The sequence below is a fragment of the Vipera ursinii genome (assembly GCF_947247035.1).
Source record: "Vipera ursinii genome assembly, chromosome: 1".
NCBI classification, from domain to species: Eukaryota; Metazoa; Chordata; class Lepidosauria; order Squamata; family Viperidae; genus Vipera; species Vipera ursinii.
This window is the reverse complement of record NC_139512.1, coordinates 10,051,925-10,076,480: the sequence shown is the minus strand read 5'-3', so window position 1 is coordinate 10,076,480 and position 24,556 is coordinate 10,051,925. Positions and strand designations below refer to the sequence as shown.

The 24,556-nt window shown below is 44.6% G+C and overlaps 1 protein-coding gene across 1 annotated transcript in view; it reads right to left on the bottom strand.

Annotated features, from left to right (window-relative positions):
- The window catches only part of SHC2 (SHC adaptor protein 2), a 46,964-nt gene that overhangs the window by 14,306 nt on the left and 8,102 nt on the right, over positions 1–24,556 (bottom strand). Inside the window, exons 2-8 of the mRNA XM_083364311.1 lie at positions 24,365–24,435; positions 19,676–19,736; positions 17,171–17,290; positions 13,660–13,713; positions 4,080–4,131; positions 3,120–3,246; positions 1,108–1,285 (exon numbers count right to left, since the gene is read on the bottom strand). Coding sequence (XP_083220437.1) covers positions 1,108–1,285; positions 3,120–3,246; positions 4,080–4,131; positions 13,660–13,713; positions 17,171–17,290; positions 19,676–19,736; positions 24,365–24,435 — 663 coding nt within the window. The remainder of the gene's footprint in view (positions 1–1,107; positions 1,286–3,119; positions 3,247–4,079; positions 4,132–13,659; positions 13,714–17,170; positions 17,291–19,675; positions 19,737–24,364; positions 24,436–24,556) is intronic.

Below are 24,556 nucleotides of genomic sequence, written 5' to 3'. Positions count from 1 at the left end.
TTCCACCCAAAGGATCTTATTACAAGTGCAAAGAATTGGTTAGCCTGCGCTTTCATCCCCCACTGCCCTTAGGTGAGTCTAGGGCAGAAATCCATTCATAATCCAGAAGGAAATTGTTCTTGGCCAGACTTTGCCAATTTGGGGTTCTCCTGTAGGGCTGGACTGTTGCCTGGGGATAATGAAAATTGTAGTTCCCCCTGCAGGAATGGCATTTTTTTCAAGACAAGGTATTCTAATCAGCAATTCCGTTCCAAATGTCATTCTCCTATCACGATAGTTTTATTTTGCCGTTCAGAGAAAAAAAAGTAATCCTTTGCCATACATTTTTTTTTCTGCAGAAGAAAAAGATTTAAATTAAAAATTAAAGGTTTTAAAACAACCAATTTCCTAAATTATAGGTAGTCCTCAACTTAAAACATTTTCTTTAGTGACTGCTCAAAGTCACAATGGCACTGAAAAACGGGGACTTATGACCATTTTGCACACTTATGACTGTTGCAGCATCCCCAGGGTCACACAATCAAAATTCACTTGCTTGGCAACTGGTTCATATTTGTAATGGTGGCAGTGTTCACGGGTCATGTGATCCCCTTTTGCTATCTTCGGACAAAGTCAATGGGGAAACCAAATTCACTTTACAACCATGTTACTAACTTAACAACTGCAGTGATTCGGTTAACAACGTGTGGCAAGAAAAGTTGTAAAATGGGGCAAACCTCACTTAACAACCACCTTGCTTAGCAACAGAAATGTTGGGCCCAATTTTGGACATAAGTCAAGGACTCCCTGCGGTCCTTTGTCATAGGATTTTTTTCTGCAGAAGAAAAAAAGATTTAAATAAAAAACACACACACATCCAGTGTGTGGTTGACAAAAGGGGGCGGCCCCGTTTTGATTGCAGAAAGAGAGATTTTAAAAACAACCGATTTCCTTAATTACGTGGATCATTCGCCATGTTCTGGCATCAATTCTTCTTTCACCACAGGAACGTTTTAATGGGGGTAGGGCGGGAAGAGATCACGGTTAAGGAACAAGCGATGATGCCCTTTAGCTGAGCTAAACGGGCTTGGATACACCAGCTGAACCTGCCAAGGATTTTGGGGTCACCTGGCTGAAATGTGTCGCGTAGGAACCCAGCGAGAGCGTGTGGCTGGAAGCCGATCCATAATGGAGACGAGAGTCCACCAGACCTCCAAGGGGGGGCTGCTTCCCGGGGATGCTGTTGTAGTAGTTGTGTCCTGAGGGGTCTTCCTCTTCACCCCAAGAATCGTCCACTCCCATTGTCCTGATTAGAAAGACAAAAGGCAAGAAGGCCAACGCTATAGAAATTGAGTAAATGAATGGATGAATCTATCCAGTGCTTTTTTTGTGAAAGAAAAAGGTGCCAGAACTCACACATGTCATACAACCCGCCTTGCCTACCCTACAAGGTTCCATCCAAAAAAGGTGCCGGAACTCCGTTCTGAGCGTTCTATGAGAAAAAAAGCCCTGAATCTATCAATCAACAATCAATCAAACATCACAAATGAGGGAAGAATGTCACATATTTAAGAAACATGGGACACCTGTAATGTAGGTGTGGAGGTGAGGAGAGAGAGGGAGAATCTGTATGTGTGCTTGTGAGAGTCTACGTCTATGTGCGAGAGTCTGTGTGAGAGAGAGTGAGAGTGTGTGAGACACCTGTGTTTGTGAGAGAATCTGTTTGTGAGACTCTGTGTGTGTGTGTGTGTGTGTGTGTGTGTGTGACAGTCTCTGTGTGTGAGTTTGTGTTTGTGAGTGTGTGAGAGAGAGTGTGTGTGTTTGTGAGAGTCTGTGTGGGTGAGAATGTATCTTTGTGAGAGAATATATGTATGTGTGAGAGAGACTGAGTCTATATGTGTGTGAGAGATAAAGTATGTGTATTTGTGTGAGTATGTGTGTTTGAGAGGGAGACTGTGCATGTGTGTGTGAATCTCTGTGCATGTAAGAGGCAGTATGTGTGTGAGATGAGTGTGTGTGTGTTTGTGAAAGAAAGTGTGTGTGTGTGAGAGAGAGAGTGAGAGTATGTGTGTACAAAAAATCAAGGTGGATGCTGTAATTGAACGATCAAAACTTCACCCCATTTATACATTGGGAGGGGCTTCAATTTCAGGTGTCATCTTTTTTTTTTATTAGAACTGGTCCAGCTCCTCCCTCACTACACCTAATTGGCTCTTGAGCTGGGAGGGAGGGAGGGGCTGGCCCAGTGTCAGCCAATGGCTGAAGGAGGACTAGAGCTTGGGTCTCCCAATCCATAGTCTGCCCTTTCCCCACCACACCTGATTGGCTGTTGGACTGAGAGGGAGGGACAGAGTCAATTCAGCCAATGAGCTTCCGCGTCTGAGGAGGGATTGGAACCTAGGGGGGTCTTCTCTCCTAGTCCAGCCCTTTCCCCACTATATCTCTTGGGCTGAGAGGGAGGGACTGGGCTCACATTCAGCCAATAAGCATCTGTGGCTGAGGGAAGACTAGACTAGAGCCTTGGTCTCCCCACGCCTAGTCTAGGCCCCGCCCACCAAACACAATTGGCTCTTGGGCTGAGAGGGAGGGAATGGCTCATATTCAGCCAATGAGCTTCTGTAGCTGAGTGGGGACTAGAATCCAGATTTCCCTGTCCTCAGTCCAGCCCCTTCTCCACTAGAGTACACCTGATTGGGTCTTGGAGTAAGAGGGAGGGACTGGCCCAGAGTCAGCCAATCAGCTTCTTAGACCTGGGGGAGGGGGGGAAATATAGAGAGGGCAGTCTAGATCAGGGGTAGGCAACCTCGGCTCTTTTATGACTCATGGACTTCAACTCCCAGAATTCCTGAGCCAGCATAGCTGGCTCAGGAATTCTGGGAGTTGAAGTCCATGAGTCATAAAAGAGCCGAGGTTGCCTACCCCTGGTCTAGAACAAGGGTAGGCAACCTTGGCTCTTTTGTGACTCGTGGACTTCAATTCCCAGAATTCCTGAGCCAGATGCTGGCTCAGGAATTCTGGGAGTTGAAGTCCACGAGTCACAAAAGGGCCAAGGTTGCTTACCCCTGGTCTAGAACCTGCAAGTCCAAATGCACAGGTCTCAGCAGAATGCCCAGGGGGAAACCGAGGCTACGATCCCATACCTCTCATGTGGTGCTACAGTTTGGGGAGGGCTATGCAGGTACTGCTTAAAGCGGAGCTCAAAGGCCTGACCGACAGTGTTGATGATGCTCTGCGCCAATCCGTCACAGCATTCCAAGATGTGGCAGGCTGCCAGAGAGAAAGAGAAGACTCACAGCTAGAAGTTAAACGCTTCTCCCCCCCAAAAAAAAAACAGGTACACAACAAGACACAAACAGGTTCCCGCAGCGTAACGCAGCTGCAGAAACAGCCAATGCACTCATAGGCTGTGTTAACAGAGCCAAAGGGCCTGGTGAACACAGCCTAGTACTCCTCGACTTATGAGCACAGTTGAGTCCAAAACTTCCCTTGCTAAGCGAGGCAGTGGTGAAATGAATTCTGCCCCATTTTACGACCTGTCTTGCACTGCAGTCGCTATGTTAGGAACACGGTTGTTAAGTGAATCTCACTTCCCCCTTGATTTTTTTAATCTTTGTTTGCTACGATGCTTGAGCGCACCACTGAAGTTGTTAAATGAATCGTGTAGTTGTTAAATGAATCCCATTTCTCCCATTGACTTTGCTTGTTAGAAGTCAACTAAGAAAGTCTCAGAGGGTGATCACATGATCCCTGGGCACTGCAAGCATCGTAAATATACACCGGTTGCCAAGTGGCCACATTTTGAACAGATGACCAAAGGGATGCTATGATGGTTGTAAGTCACTTTTTTCAATGCAGTTGTAACTTTGAAGAGTCGCTAAAATGAATGGTTGTAAGTGAAGGACTATATCACAAAATACATGGACATGGGTATGGATATGGATATATCACCTATGAAAAAACACGGCTCACGCATGGTGTATGCATTAGTCGGTAAACACAGATAAAACATAGCATAATTTTTAAATAAAATCTTTGGCAAATTTTTGTACTATTGTTTAAGCTTTTAAAAAGCGGCATGCCGTTTCTCTAATCACACTCACCTCGTTGGTTGATGGGATCCTTGGCAACGTAAGCGACGTAATCGGTTATATCCTGGCCAGAAATATAATTCAGAAAAAAAGAGTTAAGTTTGAGGCCGCTGAGGCTAAGAAGCAGGACTTACAGTCAAAAGAAGTAAAGAGGAATTAAGAGGAATAAATTTAGCCTGACTAGGTTACAGCCAGGTTCAGTAGCATTCCACAATCTCCAGCTGTGCTGTTCCCATAATCCCCTGCCACAGGATTTGGTGTGATGATTTTTTTTAATTTAACATCGTTAGAATGCAGAGGTGGGCCAAGGATGGGAATGATATCAACACTGCACCGGTTTAGCTGAATAAGAGGGAAATTTTATTTACGGAGGGTAGAGGTGACTTCTGGGCTGAGCAACTGCATTGGCCAGAATTCCTCCTGACCACCTTTCTCAGTTTGTTTTTAAACTTCAGTTTTACATTTCACGATCAGAAAAAATATGTTCCCCATGGCGAGAGCTGATCAGTTGTGAATTGACTGGACCTTTCTTCAGAGGAAAGATTTAAAGGAAATTGGGAAGACCCCAGGGGGAGATTTGGTAATGGTGGGTTCCTACCCTGGGTGAAGGGCTGGACTAGATGACCTCCAGGGCCCCTTCTAACCTTTTCATTCAAGGAATCTATAAAAGAATAAATTAGCCAAGGTTATGGCTTATTAACCTTGTTTAGCATGTTGTGGGAATGCATCTGCTAGATTTTTGATTGAGCTGGTTAAAAATGGACTGGAATAATGTGCCTCAATCCTTCATGACAATCCTTTCTCAAGCTTGGCAGCTTGAAGACTTGGGGACTTCAGCTCCCAGAATTCCCTAGCCAGCTATGCTGGCTGGGGAATTCTGGGAGTTGAAGTCCACAGGCCTTCAAGCCCACAAGGTTGAGAAACACTACTCCATGAAATAAAGCAATACAGTACAGAAAACTGTGACTCTTTAGTGCCATCTACAGGGTGCCTTAATGTTTGCAATCCAAATAGGACAATGTATACACCTCACAATGAGGGATGTCCATAGAGTTGGGGGCAAAAAAGTCAAGATAGCTGCTGTGATTGCCACCATATTGTTGTTGTTATTTGGCCCATCTCTGCTAGGGTTCCCTCATGACAGGCACACCAAACCTTTCTTTTTCTCCTTTATTTAAATCTTTTTATATTCTCTCCTTTATTCAGACTTTTCCTGACAGACCCATGTCTTCTGACTACACTCTATGTCTGAGTCTCTTCTTCCTTCATTGTTTTTTGTTTCTTGAAGCTCAGTAGGCAGGACTGTGTGAGAAAGTCCCCAAAATACCGAATTAACTTTTGGGGTTATGTTTTAACCAATGATGCCTGCAGCTGGGTTAAAAAAAAAGTCAAAAGGCTGACCAAAGCTGGCTTTTTCAATTTGTCTTTTTGTTGTTGTTGTTTTGTGCATTTTATATTCTTTCTAGCTTTTAAAGTTTTTACTCTTTTTTAAAAGCTTAACAAGCTTTTTTAAAGCTTTTACTGTTTTTATTCTACCCTTCCTATGCCGATCTACGACAATAATAAAGATTTGAATTGATTCAACTATACCTGTATGATTGAAGCCCCACCCCTTTTTAAAGGGGGTGGGGCTTCAATCCCACCAGCCGAGCTGAGCTGCCATTTTGACTTCTGTGACCTCCCATGAGGTCGCCTTTGAGTTGAACAGGATATTTTTATTGCCTTGAATGAAAAGAACTGATCCCATATTGACCTTGGTCCAGGCCATAACATGGGGAGGAGGGAATACCATATTTAAAAAAAGTTTATGGGAAGATGTCAGAATTCAAACAGAGGAATCAAGGGGGGTTCAAAGAAATCAAAATGGTGGCTATGACAATGCAATCAAGACCTGCTTTTGCTTGGGCCATGCATGCACAATACATGTAAAAATGGCATAAGGGTTCTGTCATGTCTGCAAGAAGCCATCTTGATTTTTTGACTCCTTCCCTCTACATCAAGGTTTCCCAACCTTGGACACTTTAAAACGTATGGACTCAACTCCCAGAATTCTCTTAAATGGCTTCTCTGACTGTGGAATTCTGGGATTTGAAGTTTACACCTCTGGAAGTGAACTGGATTAAGAAACACCACCCTATAAGGACATTTCTGTACACAAACCCTGGAAAGCTCTGACATCAATACAGCTTGACATTCTGGGAAAATAAAATGACAGTCAATGACAGCTAATGAAATCTGCTTGGGAGTGCCGAAAACAAACTTTAGAAAAAAGAGAGGAATTGATAACATGAATGTAATGTAATGAGGCAGCTCGACAGGATGGCAATGAACAGGTGCACAAGAAAATATGGTAAATGCATCTTCTCTATCATTTTTATGTGTAAAATAACACTCGACCCAAATGTTGCCGGGTGTCAATCTTTTTTTTCTGCTTTAATCTCTGCCCATATTTGCAGATATTTCAACCTGGATGTGCTAAAGACTCCTGAGCTCAGATTTCAGCAATCTGAGTGCTCTCCAGATAACTGGACTTCAACTTCCAGAATGCATTGTAACTGTCTGGCTAGCTGCAAATTGGAATTTCCAGCTAGCTGGATTGTTACAATGCATTCTGGGAGTTAAAATCCATATATCTGAAAGTGGTCTACTTTGAAAAGCACTGCTTTAGAATCCTCAGATCCAGAGCAGTTCTTAACAGCTTTACAGAAGTGGTTTACCGCTGTTTTCTCTCGTCTAAGATTGCCTGGTGGTCTCTTGTCCAATACTAATCAGAGCCAACCCTTCATATCTTACAACCTCAGACAAGAACTCCTAGCCAGTATGAGTTTTCTGGCTGGGAGTTCTTGTCTGAGGTTGCAAGCTATGGAGGGTTGGTCCTGATTAGTACTAGAAAAGAGACCACCAGGAAATCTTAGATGAGAGAAAACGTCTCTAAAGCTGCCAAGAACTGCTCTGAATTTGAGGATTCTAAACCAGCGTTTTTCAAAGTAGGCCACTTTAAGACATACTGACTTCAACTCCCAGAATTCCCCAGCCAGCCATGCTGGCTAGGGAATTCTGGGAGCTGAGGTCCACACGGCTTAAAGTGGCTAAGGTTGAGAAACCTTAGTCTAAATCTTTTTAACTCGACCTCAGCTCTTTCATACTTGGTACAATTCAGGCCTGTGGCCTCTCAGATTTGACTTCCTTGCTCAGTCCCACATCTTCTTGGACCGCAGCAGCAGAATCCCACAACAGCTTCCTCATCTGACACGCTGTCATAGATCCACAAAAGCTCTAGGTTACTCTCTGGCTTATTTCAAAACTGTGCTCCAGCCGTTAGAATTTTGTAAAGGGAAGCAGAGAACCTAATCGTGCCCTAATTATCAGTGTTTTACAGGTTGCATTCATGACAAGCACTTACCAAATTGGCCGTGCTCTGAGTTCTTCCAGTCCACAGATCCATAAACTGAAATGTTATAGGGTTTGTTTTTTTTTACTTCAGCAAGGGGTTGGACTAGAAGACCTCCAAGGTCCCTTCCAACTCTGTTCTTCAGTTCTTCTGACTGGGCAAGCTAGATTTCACCCTATATGTTGCCTCACAAAAATAACCTAACCGAGATTAATGGTTGTGAGAATGCAGCCGCTGGGCTTTTAATCTCATCTGGGCGAAGCAGGGCCTGTGAATTTGAGTAGCATTTAGCAAGGCACAGGAGCTGCTTCCTAGCTTTACCTCAGGCAGAGAGGCTGGGGGAAAAAATCCAGCTCATTAGTTGGTAAATTGCCTTTGTTCGTTTCCTACAAGGCAGAATCCCTCGCTCGATTTTTCTGTGACATTTACACAACCCAGACAAACACTTTGAGATTTTGGCACCTGAGCAAGCGGCAAGCTTTTTTTCTGGCTTGGAAATGGACCTTTTGTTATCTTCTGCACACGTAATCATAATCATAATCATAAATTGAAAGGGACCTTGGAGGTCATCTAGTCCAACCCCCTGCTCAGGCAGGAAACCTTATACCATTTCAGGCAAATGGCTGTCCAGTCTCTTCTTAAAAACCTCCAGTGTTGGAGCATTCACCACCTCTGGAGGCAGGTTGTTCCACTGGTTAATTGTTCTAACTGTCAGGAAGTTTCTCCTTAGTTCTAGGTTGCTTCTCTCCTTGACTTGTTTCCATCCGTTGCTTCTTGTCCTGCTTTCAGGTGCTTTGGAGAATAGCTTGACTCCCTCTTCTTTGTGGCAGCCCCTGAGATATTGGAACACTGCTATCATGTCACCCCTCACTCTTCTCTTCGTTAAACTACACATACCCAATTCCAGCAACCGTTCCCTATATGTTTTAGCCTCCAGCCCCCTAATCATCTTTGTTGCTCTTCTCTGTACCCTTTCTAGAGTCTTGACATCTTTTTTACATTGTGGTGACCAAAACTGGATGCAATATTCCAGGTGTGGCCTTACCAAAGCATTGTAAAGTGGTATTAGTACTTCACGTGATTTTGATTCTATTCCTCTGTTAATGCAGCCTAGCACTGTGTTGGCTTTTTTTGGCAGCTGCAGCACACTGCTGGCTCATATTGAAGTGATTGTCTACTAGGACTCCGAGATCTCTGTCACAGTTACTACTATCGAGCAAGGTACCACCTATACTATACCTGTGCATTTGATTTTTCCTGCCTAAATGTAGAACCTTACTTTTTTCACCATTGAATGTCATTTTGTTAGATAGTGCCCAGTGTTCGAGTCTGTCCAGATCCTTCTCTGTGTGTGTTTGTGTGTGTGTGTGTGTCTATGTGTCTGTGTCTGTGCCTGTGTGTACGCGTGCAGGTGTTTCTGTGTTACCTTCATGCCTTCACCTGCATTTCATCCCCATCGAAGGGAAAATTTTAGCAGAGATGTCTTTGTAAAACACCATGCAGCTAGTCCTCAACTTACCATTTAGTGACAGTTCAAGCACTGAAAAAAGGGCTGGGACGGTTTTTCACACCTACAACCATTGCAGGATTCCCCATGGTCACGTGATCAAAATTCAGACGCTTGGCAACTCACTCATATTTACGACGGTTGCAGTGCTCCCTGGGGTCATGTGATCCCCTTTTGCGACCTTCTGACAAGCACAGCCAATGGTGGAAGCCAGATTCACTTCACAACCGTGCTACTAACTTCACAAGTGCAGTGCTTCACTTCACAACCGTGGCAAGAAAGGTTGTAAAATGGGGCAACATTCACTTAACAACCGTCTCCTTAGCAACAGAAATTTTGGACTCCATTGTGGTCGTAAGTCAAGGATCACCTGTACCAAGAAGATGCCATATCAGTATCACCATTATTTTAAAAGACATTATTTTCATTTTCTGCAGCAGCAGAATTACAACCACAATTGGCACTGGAACTTGTTGCTTAGTGAGTTACATCCCACTCTTTGCCATGGTCATGCAATCACCAAGCGAATCCTGATTTGACTTTTCTTGTCGATAGCTGGCTGGGAAGTCACAAATGGCCATCCGGTCACTCAGGATGCTGCAATTGTCTCAAATGGGGAGCACCTGCGGCCGGCGTCAACTTCCCTCCGCCCAGTACGCTCCCACAGAGAGGGCCTCCTCAGGGTGCCACCGGTCAAAGAATGCCGACTGGTGGCCCCCAGGGGGAGGGCGTTCTCTGTGGGCACGCCGGATTTATGGAACCATCTTCCGGCCGAGCTCCGGATGGCGCCCGACGTCCGCTCCTTCCGGCGCGATCTCAAAACCTACCTTTTTGAACAAGCTGGCCTGGCCTGATGGGATGGGGTTGGGTTTTATAAATTGGTTTTAACTTTATAATGTGTACTAATTTATTCATGGGCATTGTTGTTTAATCGCTTTTAATTTTTGTATCTTGTTTTTTAATATGTATTGCCCCGTTCACCGCCCTGAGTCCTTCGGGAGAAGGGCGGTATACAAATTAAATTAATAAATAATAAATAATAAATAAATACATGCTGGTTGCCAAGCACCCAAATCACAATCACATGACCACTGGGGTGCTGCAATGGTCCTAAGTGTGAGGACCAGTTGTAAGTCAAAGCACCGTTGCAATTTTCAGTGATAATTCAACTAATAGGGTTATCTGTAGTATCATCGTTGTTAATTAAGACAGTGCCCATCTTTGATGTTAGACTAAGGCTGGTGTTTCTCAAAAACTCTATGGATTGTGTCCCTGTTTAGCTGGAAAGCAAGTGTTGTGTTGTTGTTGAAAATGTTGTTGTTGAAAATATTTTCTTAGTTAAATAAGCGGAAGAGATGAAGAGCCTCTATACCAGGGGTAGGCAACCTTGGCTCTTTTATGACTCATGGACTTCAACTCCCAGAATTCCTGAGTCAGCTATGCTGAGGGGAAAGGGAGAGGTTTCCAAGCTGAGCTGTGGTGGCTCAGGAATTCTGGGAGTTGAAGTCCATGAGTCATAAAAGAGCCAAGGTTGCCTACCCCTTCTCTATACTATGAGGATTAGGATCCAAGTAATTGAGTCTTCCCTTCTCCTTTTCATCCATTTACTTTTTTCCTTTCCTTTCTTTCCCTTCCCTCTCCTCTCCTCCCCTCTCCTTCTTTTTCATTCATTTACTTCCTTTCCTTTCCTCTCCTCCTTCCCTTCCCTTCTTTTTCATCCATTTACTTCCTTTCCATTCCTCTCTTCTCCTCTCCTCCCCTTCTTTTTCATTTATTTACTTCCTTTCCTCTCCTCTCTTTTCCTCTCCTCTCCTCTCCCATCTCCTCCCCTTTTTCACCCACTTCCTTCCTTTCCTTTCTTTGTCCTTCCCTTTCTTAACTAATTAAATTAACTAATAATTTTTGTATTTTGTCTTTTAACATGCATTGCCCTGTTCACCGCCCTGAGTCCTTCGGGAGAAGGGCGGTATACAAATAAAATTAATAATAATAATAATAACTATTCCCTTCCCTTCCTTCCTTTTTTTATCCATTTATTCCCTTTCCCTTTCCCCTTCCCTTTCCCCTTGCCTTCATTGTTGCCTTTTAGACATTATTTTAAGCATCTTTTCTTCCAGCAGTGGAGTTTGGGGGAAAAACAAAACACCTGCTTGCCAAGGTTACCTTATCTGCTGCTTTGAAAATGTCAGCTTTGTTAGATTCTGAGATAGCTGACCTGAAGGAGGAACGTAGCTCAATAATGCATGGGCAATAACTTCCATGCAGGCACCACTTCTACACAGAATTTATTTATTTATTTGATTTATATACCACCCTTCTCCCGAAGGACTCAGGGCGGTGCACAGGGCAATAAAAATAAGAATACAGGATAACAAGATTTAAAGAATGCCTCATTTCCCTGCAGAAATCATGGCCCTAAGGCCAGGAATGGCCACCAACTGGGATGGCTTTTAAGACACCCGGAGAAATTCAGGTAAGGCGAATCTACCAAGGCTTGTGGATCTTGCAAGAGTTATCCCAAAGGTGCCTTTTCTTTTTTTCAGGAGGCAACTGGACTTTCTTGTTTTTTCTTTGCAGATGTTTCGCTTCTCATCCAAGAAGCTTCTTCAGCTCTGAGAGACACAGATAAATCTCCAGGTGGCCTCAACGACTCTCTAAAAGAAGGCAAGTGACCAGCAGTCTGCAAGGAGTATAAATCCTTCCATTCCCCACCATCCAGTCAGATCTGAAGAAGCTTCTTGGAGGAGAAGTGAAACGTGAAAGACTATTTGCAACAGAGAGATACTGTGGAGTAAATATGGGACTAAAAAGTATTATCCAGCATTTGAATAATTATTGATGTGATATTTATACTGTTTGGAGTTAATTTATATGAGTTAAAGTGCGATAGCTTTAATAGTTTATGATTGTTTGCATAAGGTAGATTATGATTGTTTGTATTTTTATACCCTGTACTTAGCTCTGGGAAGTCGGGGAGGGGGAAGGGAGGGAGGGGCTGGGGAGGGTTGGGGAGTGGGAAGGGGGTGGGGTGGGGCTGTGTTTTGTTAAAATGTATTGTAAAACTTTTTAAATTAAAAAAAAAGGAAAACAAGAAAGTCCAGTTGCCTCCTGAAAAAGGTAGTCAGTACAGGTAGGCCTCAACTTAGAACCCCAAACTGAACCCCAAATTTCTGTTGCTAAGCGAGACAATTGTAAAGTGAGTTTTGCCCCGTTTTGCCAACTTTCTTGCCAGAGTAGCTAAGTGAACCACTGCAGTTGAACGTTTGTAAGTCAAGGATTACCAGCAGTGGTGTTGCAATACATGTAAATAAAGTTGCATGGCTGCTAGAAGAGCACACTGCTAGATTAATATGGCTACCAGCCTGATCCAACATGGCTGTCCTTGGATTCTTACATTTCTGTGGCCATAAAAAATGGAGCAGAGTTTTGATCATCTGGCTGCGACCGCCATCTTGACTTTTTTGAACTGCCAGATAGTTGAACTGTGTTTAACTATTTCAGGGGTGGGACACCCCTGCCCTTTTATGACTGGTGGACTTCAACTCCCAGAATTCCTGAGCCAGCCATGCTGAGGAGAAAGGGAGAGGTTTCCAAGCTGAGCCATGCTGGCTCAGGAATTCTGGGAGTTGAAGTCCACGAGTCATAAAAGGGCCGTGGTTCCCCACCCCTGAGCAATTTCTATATCCATCTGTCCCCCCTTTAGATATGTTATATTGTTGTATGGATTTCTAGTTGTGGAAATTCAAAATTAAAGATTATTGCCTTTTAATTCCATATACTGTATATATGTTGTAATGCTCTAGGAAAAGTAAAATAGAGCAATAATAATAATTCTGCCACATAACAATCCAAACTTAACCCCTGTTGATAAGAAAGATTTTTTAAAAGCCTGGATAATGGACATTGCCATACTTGGAGAAGGCAGAATACAGGTAGTCCTCGATTTACGACCTCAACTGAGCCCCAATTTTCTGTTACTAAGCGAGACAGATGTTAAGTGAATTTTGCCCCATTTTACCACCTTTCTGGCCACGGTTGTTTAGACTTTGCTTGTCAGAAGGTAACAAAAGGGGTTCACGTGACCCCAGGATATTGCAACCGTCATAAATATGAGTCAGTTGCCAAGCGTCTGAATTTTGAACTCATGAGCATGGGGATGCTGCAAATGTAAGTAAGTAATGAAATGGTCATCAGTCATTTTTTTCAACGCTATTGTCACTTTGAACGGTCGCTAAATGAACTGTTGTAAGCTGAGGACTACCTGTAAAAGAGAAAGAACTGGAGAAAATCACAAAATACAAAGACCTGAAAAAAAAGAAGTAGAACAGCTGTGCAAAAAGACAGCACCAACAGTGATAGGTGCCTTGGGGGCAGTCCCAAAACATCTGGAGCACCATCGGCATTGACAAAATCCCTATCAGTCAATTGCAAAAGGCAGCTTTGCTTGGGACAGCTGACATCCTGCTGCAATACCTTTAATATTATTAAACAACAACAACAACATCTGCCAATCCCAGGTCCTTGGGGAGGACTCAATAGGTGGACAAAAATGCCAAATCCAGCCTGAACATCTGGCTGACTGTGCAACCAACCGTAATAACACAAGAATAACAAGTCTGCATTTCTTTCCTGTGAATCTAAGCAACCACGCTCCTTCCCATGCACAGGACATGTAAGTTCAATGTTCCCCTTACCGTGTCACCCCCCGAAGCGAAGGAGATGGATTGCATGTGGTGATTCGCGATGATCTACGGTGGAAACAGACAGATAGAGATGGAAAAGAAGGTGTGATCTGCTTTATGAAGAAGAAGGGAAAAGGCCAGTAAAGAGGCTTGGGCGTTGCTCAGCAAATGGCGGAACCATATTGTTCAACCACAGGGGTCTCCAAACTTGGCGACTTTAAGACTTGTGGACTTCAACTGCCAGAATTCCCCAATCCCTAATTGGCTGGGATCACCCATGTCGCCAGTTGAAAAACACCAGGTATTTGGTCTACAGGTAGTCCTTGATTTATGGCCACAGTTGAAACCAGAAAATCCACCATTAAGCAATGCAGCTATTAAGTGAAGTACTACGTGACTCCATTTATCTTTTTTTTCCCCCGGTCATTAAGCGAGGGATCGTATGTCCGCAACTTGCGTCCTTCCCTACAAATTTCCCCAATGTTGCAAGCCAGCTAGGAAGGTCACAAAGGGCGACTATGGGATCCCGGGACACCGCAATTGTCAAAAATGTGAGCTGGTTGCCAAACACTCAGATCACAATCATGTAACCATGGGGATCCTGCAACAGTTGTAAAGCGCAAGGATCAACTGCAAGTCAACTTCAAACAGTTGCTAAACAAATGGTCGTAAGTCGAGGACTGCCTGTAAGTTGAATTCACAGCAAGGCAGTGCTTTCTGATCTTACCCATTCAAGAAAGGATCCCTAATTGACTGGCATCCTTCATATGGTCAATCCAAAAATCTCACTCTAAATTGGCAACGTATGCCTGTGTTTTATCCCAAAGGTGTTTTTTCAGGAGGCAACTGGACATCCTTGGGTTTTTTTTGTCTTCGAAGATGTTTTGCTTCTCATCCAAGAAGCTTCTTCAGCTCTGACTGGAGTATGAACGGATTTCCAGAAAACATTGCAGACTGCAGGAACAGGGCAGAAAACATCACGCAGCCAAAAAGGGTCCACACACATTTGCACTACTCAGGTGACCCTGAGCGGGGCTTTCCAACCAGTGGTACAGGTACCACCTGTGGTACATTGGCACCTGGCAGGTGGTATGCGACCATCCTAGAAAAGTGGTAGCAGGGGAGGGGAATGAGCTGAACCGGTGGCAGCACCACACAAGCTTGAGTGAGAGACAGCTGCAGCTGCGGGGCTGTCGGGGCTCAGTGGAAGCGCCAGGATCAGCGCCAGGCTCCAGCTGGAGCTCAGCACTGATCCTGGCACGTCTGCTGAGCCCAGAAGAAGCGCCATTCAGCTGGAATGTTGCAGCATCTCCAGGGTCTTGTGATTTACATTCAGATGCTTAGCAACTGATTCATATTTATGACGGTCACAGTGTCCCAGGGTCATGTGAAGTGACCAAAACCTGCTGCAACCACCCAGCAGACGGGGGGAATAAAAACCAAACACACCCCAACCCCCACCCCTGCTGCCAATCCTCAACAGAAATGCTCACAACAATGAAAACCTCGGATAGGAGGAAGAGCGCTGTTGGGCGGGCAGGCAGGTGTCTTGCTCGGCTGTGGCTTAGGGGGCACTTTTTTCAGGGCCATTGTAACTTTGAACAGTCACTAAGCAAACTGTTGGAAGTCGAGGACTACCTGGACTTCATCACTTTTTTCCTTTCTTTTTTGGTCATCAAGTTTTGGACACCTTGCTAGTTGACTGGTGGTACTCGGATGTTGCCATATCCTAAAAGTGGTACAATGGGTGAAATGGTTGAAAAGCCCTGACCCTGAGGACACAGACAAACCTCCAAGTGGCCTCAATAACTCTCTAAAACAGGGGTAGGCAACCTTGGCTCTTTTATGACTCATGGACTTCAACTCCCAGAATTCCTGAGCCAGCTGTGCTGGCTCAGGAATTCTGGGAGTTGAAGTCCATGAATCATAAAAGAGCCAAGGTTGCCTACCCCTGCTCTGAAAGAATGCAAATGACCAGCTGTCTGCAGGAAATATAAATCCCTCCATTCCCCACCATCCAGTCAGAGCTGAAGAAGCTTCTTGGATGAGAAGCGAAACACCTTCAAAGAAAAATGAAAAAGTCCAGCTGCCTCTTGAAAAAGCACCTTTGGGACAACCATGACCTGGATGACTTGGTGATGACCTATAAAGCCCTAAATGGCATGGGCCCGGATTATCTGAGGGAGCACCTGCTGCCAGCGTCAATTTCCCATCGTCCTGTGCACTCCCACAAGGGAGGGCCTCCTCAGGGTACCGCCGGTCAAGGATTGCCGGCGGGTGATCTCCAGGGGGAGGGCGTTCTCTGTCGGCGCGCCTGCCCTATGGAATCAACTGCCAACGGAACTCCGGACTGCCCCTCCAACCTTCGTTCATTTCGCCGGGACCTAAAAACCTGGCTCTTTGAACTATCTGGTCTGGACTGAGGGGTTTTAATGATTTTAAATTGTGATTTTGACTTTTTGGGGCTATACTTAATTTTATTTTATTTTAATTTTATATTGTATTGTTTTTAAATTCTGCCCTGTAAACTGCCCTGAGTCCTTCGGGAATAGGGCGGTATATAAACCGAATTAATAAATAAATGAATAAATAAATAAATAAAATTAATAAATAAATGAATAAATAAATAAAGATACAGCCTGTGTTTTATATTTATATATAATGAGGAGACATTCATTTTAATTGGGGTTTTTAATAGTACAGGGTTGATTTAATATTTTTAAATTGGGTTTTAACTTTTGTATGGTTGATTTTTAACTCCCTGTAAACCGCCCTGAGTCCTCAGGGAAAGGGCGGAATATAAATGCAATAAAATAAATAAATAAAACAAATATATAGAGAGCCTTGGTGGAGCAGTGGGCTAATGCCTCCCTAAGTAACACCAGCTGCCTGCAGTTAGTGCAGGCTCGCATCCCACCAGGCTCAAGGTTGACTCAGCCTTCCATCCTTCCAAGGTAGGTAAAATGAGGACCCAGATTGTTGGGGGCAATTAAGCTGACTTTGTAATAATGCCGCTTGGTGTGTGTGTGAAAGCCCTAATAAGCAGGCATATACATAGAATGAAGGCTACTGCTAAGCTTGTAAGCCGCCCTGAGTCTTCGGAGAAGGGCGGGATATAAATGGAATTAAAATAAAATAAATAAATAAATATTTCAGTAGATTCTGTTGAACGCCGGGAGAAATCAGGAGATTCAGGCTGTTCAAAGGAGTATGAAGATTTATTGCAAGCTTAAACTCTCTACCAAAACCTGACCAACTAACAGTCAAGGGAAATGAGAGGGAGATAAGAAAGGCATTCAGAGCAGGCTGCATTTAGATCTCTTGTGGACGTGCAGGGACTGGAGACTTAATGACACGTTTGACCCCTCCCTCGGGCCCAGCCTGGTCCTCTCCTACAGATTCCTAATCTCAGCAAAAGGTGTTTTGAAGTGGAGGTTTTCAGAGTTGCCTTCTTCCAACACATACCTGTGGAAGGAGTCAAGATGGCAGATGGAACAACCCAAATGGAGGATGGCGGTCTTACCTGTCGGGTGGTGGGGATCATCAGGTTTAACCCATCAATGGAAATGTTGACAGCTATGCTAATGCCGGCAAAGCGGAGATTGCTGTTACCCAGAATTGAAAACAGACTTTTGTTTGGTGCCTGGGAAGACAGAATTAGAGATCAACCAATCTATGAAAGCTCTTCAACCCTTTATCAACTCAGCAAAGTCAATGAGGGAACCTGGATTTGCTTAATGACCGTGTGATTCACTTAATGATGATGATGATGATGATGATGATGATGATGATGATGATGATGATGATGATGATGTTGGAAGGGATCTTGGAGGCCACCTAGTCCAACCCCCTCTTCAGGCAGGAAACCCTATACCATTTCAGACAAATGGCTGTGCAGTCTCTTCTTAAAAACTTCCAGTGTTGGAGCATTCAAAGCTTCTGGAGGCAGGTTGTTCCACTGATTAATTGTTCTAACTGTCAGGAAGTTTCTCCTTAGTTCTAGGTTGCTTCTCTCTTTGGTTAGTTTCCATCCGTTGCTTCTTGTCCTGCCTTCAGGCTCTTTGGAGAATAGCTTGACTCCCTCTTCTTTGGGGCAGCCCCTGAGATTCTGGAATACTGCTATCCTGTCACCCCTCGTCCTTCTCTTCATTAAACTAGACATACCCAATTCCAGCAGCATACCTTATATGTTTTAGCCTCCAGTCCCCTGATCATCTTTATGGTAGAGCACGCCCACACCCAGCAAGCCAAAGGCCAGATCCCCATCGGCACCATGGCCCCCCAGTCCCAGCTAGGATTGCGTGCCTTCCTGTCATCTAAGCTGGACCTCCTGCCCACCACCCCACCCACCAGAGCCCCCCTGGATCTCCCCCAACCTTGCCCAGCCCCCACAGGCATCCCCCCCATGAGCAACATTGAGGTGGCCGTGCCCACCCCAGCCACGCCCACCCAGTCTGCCATGACAACAGCAGCCATGCCCACCCAGTGGGCCACGCCCCCATGCCCACCCTGAGGGCACCACAATGCTTATGCGGCCCTGGCATTTTGCGATAAATAAGTGGGTTTTGGGTTGTGGTTTGGCCACTCAGTCTCTAAAAAGGTTCGCCATCACTGTTCTAGGGAGTGGCTATCCTGACTCACTGTTCTGTACCAGCCTGCTACCGGCCCTGCAGAAAAGGCAGGGACAACCCCTTTTACAAGAAGGCAAGAGGCTGGAATTACACCTGCCAAATTTATTACCACAAAAACAAACGGAACAAGACAAACCAAGAAACAGGAGCTTTAAGAAACATGAACTATCCAAGCGGTTGCCTTCAGCAAACCAGCCCTCCCCACACATTCCCCTTATATAGAGTTCAGGGAGTGGCTTCTCTCTGCCTCCTTCTGAGAAGCCCCATTGCCTTCCTCTGTTTACTCCTGATTGACTGCCTCCTGCATCGGGCGTCCTTGAACAGGGCCAGCTGTGGGTCATCTTCATCCACGCTGTCAGGCTCACACAGCTGGGTCTCCGTGGTGACCAAGTGGGAGGGGTCTGGCTGAGGGCTTTCATCAGCAAGATCTTCAACCCCCTCAGCAAGGTCTTCAACACCCCCCTCCTCCTCCTTTGAGTCATCCGACCCAACTGCCGAACCCACAGGCTGACCCTGAATCACAACACTCTCTTCCTCTGACTCCTATCCATCTCCGGGCTGTGGTGCCTGTTTCGCACGCACGAACGTGCGCGCACCCCCCCACACACACACCCTTTCCGGAATCTTCTCCCTCCTTCTTGGGACCTACCAATTCACTGTAGTACGTCACAGCAGCTCTCCGTCTCTCACAGAGGTTTCCGCTTCCAGTATTCTGTTGCATAAACTTTCCAGTGCAATAATTGTTTAATAATGTACAGTATTCGTGTGTACGTGGGAGGGGGGAATTGCGGGGCCAGTGGCTCAGCAGTTAAAGCACTAGGCTTGTTGGCTGGAAAGCCGGCATCCCAGGTTGGAGACCCCAGCGACACGCAACGGAGGTGAGCTCCCGTCCTTGCCCCAGCTCCTGTCAACCCAGCAGTTCAAAATCACGCAGATGCGAGTAGATAAATAGGTACCATTCCGGTTGGAGGGTAACGGTGCTCCATGACACTGTGCTGGCCACGTAACCACGGAAATGTCTTTGGACAGCACTGACTCAATGGCCCCTAGAGTTGGCAGTGACTGAAACTCAAATCCTTTGGCCACCTAATGAGAAGGAAGGACTCACTGGAGAAGAGCCTAATGCTGGGAAAGCTTGAGGGCAATAGAAGAAGGGGACCACAGAGAATGAGGTGGCTGGATGGAGCCACTGAAGCAGTGGGCGTGAGCTTAAATGGACTCCAGAAGATGGTAGAGGACAGGAAGGCCCGGAGGAACGTTGTCCATGGGGTCGCGATGGGTCGGTCACGACTTCGCAACTAATAACAACAACATCGGAGTAAAATCCGCAGAGATTCCTTTACTCTTTACTCATGTGTACTGGGGGGGGGGGGCTGGAGTGATCCAAACAAACTCACCTTTTTCTTCCAGTTCCCTCTGACTCCTGGGACTGTCTCGTACAGTCGGTTGATGGCTTCCCTGCAGCAAAGATAATTTCAGGAATGGATATTAATTACAGAAGAAGAAAAAATCTTAGTCAGAACTTGACTTAGCTAGTTTTGGTCCTCTAGACCTATTTTGCAAATGACTCATATTATAACATTTCTCCAAAAGTTCACACTGAAGCCCAAAAACATTATCCCAATTATCTGAAAGCTAACCACCCTACGGATTTGCTACAAATATACCTCTTAATAGTTTCACCCATCTAATTAACCAGGTTATGTTGCATAGCAATGTCAGGATGCCAGTAGCATCCATCTGCTTCCCAATCTTTTCTCAGGCAAAGATGCTGGGACTTCTGGCTGCAAACTGAAAAGACAACATGACAAATTATCTTCCCATTTCAAAAAAAGCTAGTATCTTATTGAAAAGAGGCTGTCTTCTTAAATGACATAAGGAAAGTAATTATGGAAAGGAGACAGTTCTTAAGGGATATAAAGGAGCTAATTACGAAAAGGAGGCTGTTATTTTAAGGGACATATGGAACAAGGGGGGTCTTTGATGCTCTCTGAGCTTGCTTGATTTCTTGCAGGCATTTCATTACCCAAACTAGGTAAATCATCAGTGCTAGTCTGATGTTACCTAGTTTGGGTCATGAAATGTCTGCCAGAAAACAAGCAAGCTCAGAGAGCACCAAGGACCCTTCATTTCAACCCTGAACTACAAATATTCTCCTTTTTTGGGACATGAGGAAGCTAACTCATGCAGGGCAATCTATTTGTCCATCTCTCCTCGGGGCAAGCAACCTACAGCCTTGTAGGCCCCATTTTTCTTCCACAGCACTCCCCAAGTAAATTATGTCAGCAGGTGGAATTTTGAATCCATTGTGGACAATTTGGAGTTTCAAATATGCAGAAGGTGAAACGAATACCTTTCTTAAGCTTCTAAGATACCTGATTAGAATATAGTTCTTTATTGGCCAAGTGTGGTTGGACACACACACAAGGAATTTGTCTCCAGTGCATAGGCCAGGGGTCTTCCAATTTGGCCCTTTTATGACTGGTTTGAAGGCCCCTGGCATAAGCTCTCAGTGATTTACCCTTTAAAAATCTCCCACCTACCACCAATGGCTCCATATTGGTCTTTCCCACCTATGAGGTTGTTGTTTAATCTGTCACACCCCCTTCAACCCTCCCCTTAATGATCTAACCAAATTTGGGGCATCTGAGTGGGAAGATTCAGAAGAGGCTCACCCGTGACACCAGAAGGTGACAGCAGCTCTCTTCATTCTCTGACAAACAAAATCTTTCCCACAATTGGCTAACTGACTCTTGTGATAATAAAGCTAGCAAGAAAAAACTGGCCATTAAGTTAGAGCAGGGGTCTTCCACATGACTTGTGGACTTCAACTCCCAGAATTCCTCAGCCAGTCACGCTGGCTGAGGAACTCTGGGTGCTGAAGTCCACAAGTCATAAAAGGGCCAAGTTGGAAGACCCCTGGCTTATGCACTGGAGACAAATTCCTTGTCTGTGTCCAACCACACTTGGCTAATAAAGAACTGTATTCTAATCAGGTATCTTAGAAGCTTAAGAAAGGTATTCATTTCACCTTCTGGCTGAGGAATTCTGGGAGTAGAAGTCCACAAGTCATAAAAGGGCCACGTTTGAAGACCCCTGGTATAGACTCTCCTGCTTGAGAAGGGGGTTGGGCTAGATGACCTCCCAGGTATCCCTTCCAACTCTTTATGTTCTAGCTCAGGGGTCTTCAAACTTGGCCCTTTTATGACTTGTGGACTTCAACTCCCAGAATTCCACTCAGCCAGCGTGCCACCAGCAAGACTAGCAAAAATGTTTAAAAACATGTCAGATAGATGTTGGAAATGCAAACAGAAGTCAGGCACTTATTACCATGTTTGGTGGACATGTGCCAAAGCAAAGAGTTATTGGGAAAAGATACATGCCTGGCTAGAAAAGATGTTGGGAGAACACGTAGATTTTAAACCTGAACTTTTTTTAATTATGTATAATGCCAGAAAAGACCGGTAAACAAAGCATATATTTGACTTTGCATATTACAACAGCGGCAAGAATTATATTTGCTTAATGTTGGAAAAATGAAGGAATACCATCAGGTGAAGAAATAATTACAAAAAAAATATTAGAATGCGCGGAGATGGATAGACTGAGACTGAAAGAAAAAGAAGAAACGGTATATTATCAAACTTGGGACTTATTTTATCGATGGCTAGAGAAAAGAATAAAGGATTAGGAATTAAATATGTATTAGCGAATGTAAACTCAGACAGCACGTTATTTGAATAAATACTACTGAACGTATGGGGAAAAAATAAAAAAAAACCTTTTAAAAAAAACGCCATTGAAAAAAGTGAGTTGTGGCCAGTTTTCCCCCTGTTGCAACATCCCCATTGTCACCTGATCAAAATTTGGAGGTTTGGCAACTGGCATGTATTTATGCCAGTTGCACTCTCCTGGGGTCATGTGATCCCCTTTGGCGACTTTCCCAGCCAGCTTCAGAAACGCAAAGTCAATGGGGGAAGTTAGATTCACTTAATGCCCATGTGATTCACTTAACAACTGTGGAAAGTCACACACACACACACACACACACACACACACACACACACACCAGAGAAGGGCATATTAAAAGGGAAGAAAAATATATTTCCTAAAAGAGGCAGAAAAGCATGCACAGTTTTTCTTAATAGCCCGAAGTCTCCCTCCCCCAAGCGGAAACCAACTCTGTAGAAATGCAGATGTGATAATCCATTCAGGAAGGTTATAGCCCTCCAACTAGAAGCTTAGGAAGACAAAGACACCTAAAATCTACATAGCCCACCCAAACTCTAAGACAGGACATAATAGGATTAACCCACAGATGCCAAAGGGACTCAGGTCAAAATACATGACACAGGAAATACAAAGCCTCAAACAGGAACAGGAAACAACTCCCAAAAAAAAGGCTCCAGAGGGTATAAAAACCCACTCCCTACATGTGCTCACTCTCTCTTTTTTTCTTCCAGAGCCATCTTCCTGTCTGACTCTCTCTTCAATAAACTGCAACCTTCTTTCTAAAGCAGTCGCCATGTTGTTTACTCCCGGCTTGGACTGAACCACGATGAAGACTTTTCCTTCAAGACAACTACTGTGATTTGCATACCAATGGTGGCAAAAAAGATTTCTAAAAAGATCAAAACGTTTGTGGGTGCTCTGAAGGGTTTCGAGGGAAGATTTGGCCAACCATTTGTCTGGGATGGTATAAGAACTCCTGCCCTGGGCAGGAGGTTGGACTAGAAGACCTTCAAGTTCCCTTCCAGCCCTTGATTCGGTGATTCTATAAAATCAGGTGCAACTCACTTATCCACCTTGCTTAGCAGTGGGAATTGTGGTTGTAAGTTGAGAGCTGCTTGTAAACAATCAGCACATTCACTTCCCCATGCACAGATAATGTCACCCAGCCTGATAAAGGAACACATGCAGATGTTCAGAGGACCTCAAGAACCATGAGTTCAATCCTGAACTACATATATTATCTATTACAGGTAGTCCTTGACTTATGACAATGACATAGCCCAACATTTCTAAGGGAGACGGTTGCTAAATGAGTTTTGCCCCGTTTTACCACAGTCGTGCCCCATTCTTGCCCCAGTTGTTAAGTGAATCACTGCAGTTTTTAAGTTAGTGACACGATTGTTAAGTGAATCCAACTTCCCTGTTGACTTTGCTTGCCAGAAGGTCGCAAAAGAGGATGACATGACCCCGGGACACTGCAACCGTCATAAATATGAATCATTTGCCAAGCATCCGAATTTTTATCACATGGCCATGGGGATGTTGCAACGGTCAAAAGGGTGAAAAACAGTCAAAAGTCACTTTTTCCAATGCCATTGTAACTTCGAACAGTCACTAAACAAATGGTTGTAAGTCGAGGACTACCTACCTATATTGGTAGAAACTGTTGAGGCTGGTAGGAAAGTGAACACATCTAAGCAGCCAGTGAATTCAACTCTTTCAAGTGCCAATGAGGTTACCTAACCTGCTCAGTTCGAAGTGTCCTTTGCTGTTGCAACAATTATTGCTTCTCAGTTTGCCAATGAAGTTGGGGGGAGGGAAGGGGAATGGAATGGAGTGGAGTGGAGTGGAATGGAATGGAATGGAATGGAATGGAGTGGAGTGGAGTGGAGTGGAGTGGAGTGGAGTGGAGTGGAGTGGAGTGGAATGGAGTGGAATGGAGTGGAATGGAATGGAATGCCGGCTCCAGAGATCAAGACATCAGACCGTAAGAACCAAGGACAGTGCACCAGATGTCTGGCCAAACTCTGAGACACTTTCTCATAACAATATTTTAACACCTAATTGGGCAACGTGATAGGACTAAAATGGAGAAGGAGGGGGAATTTTACACTTTTACTATAGGGATTGGGAGGGCGGTTGCCAAAGCTTGCTTTAGCTTGCAATCGTGCCAAAATGATGCACTCAAAACCTATTGAGTTTGGCATTAAGAGATTGGATCGTCTCAGGGGGCGCTTGCTTGGTTGGGTTCGTCAGTCGGAACCTTGACAGAAACATCTGCAGGGAGAGACAAGAACAGAGAACACCAAGAACCAGAGGAGAAAGAAAGAAGAAGATAGACAAGGGGTACCTACTTGGTGACTTGCGTCCGGGTGTTAAAATCCAAAGATCTCATTGATCGCAGGATCTCAATACAACCCATATACTAAGGGGGGAAAAAAGAAGATACAAAATAAATCCACCGGTATTAATTTTGTTGGAAGAACTAATCTGGTCCCACACTTCTCCATGTACCTCCTGTGATCCTTTGGAGGATGATCTGCTTA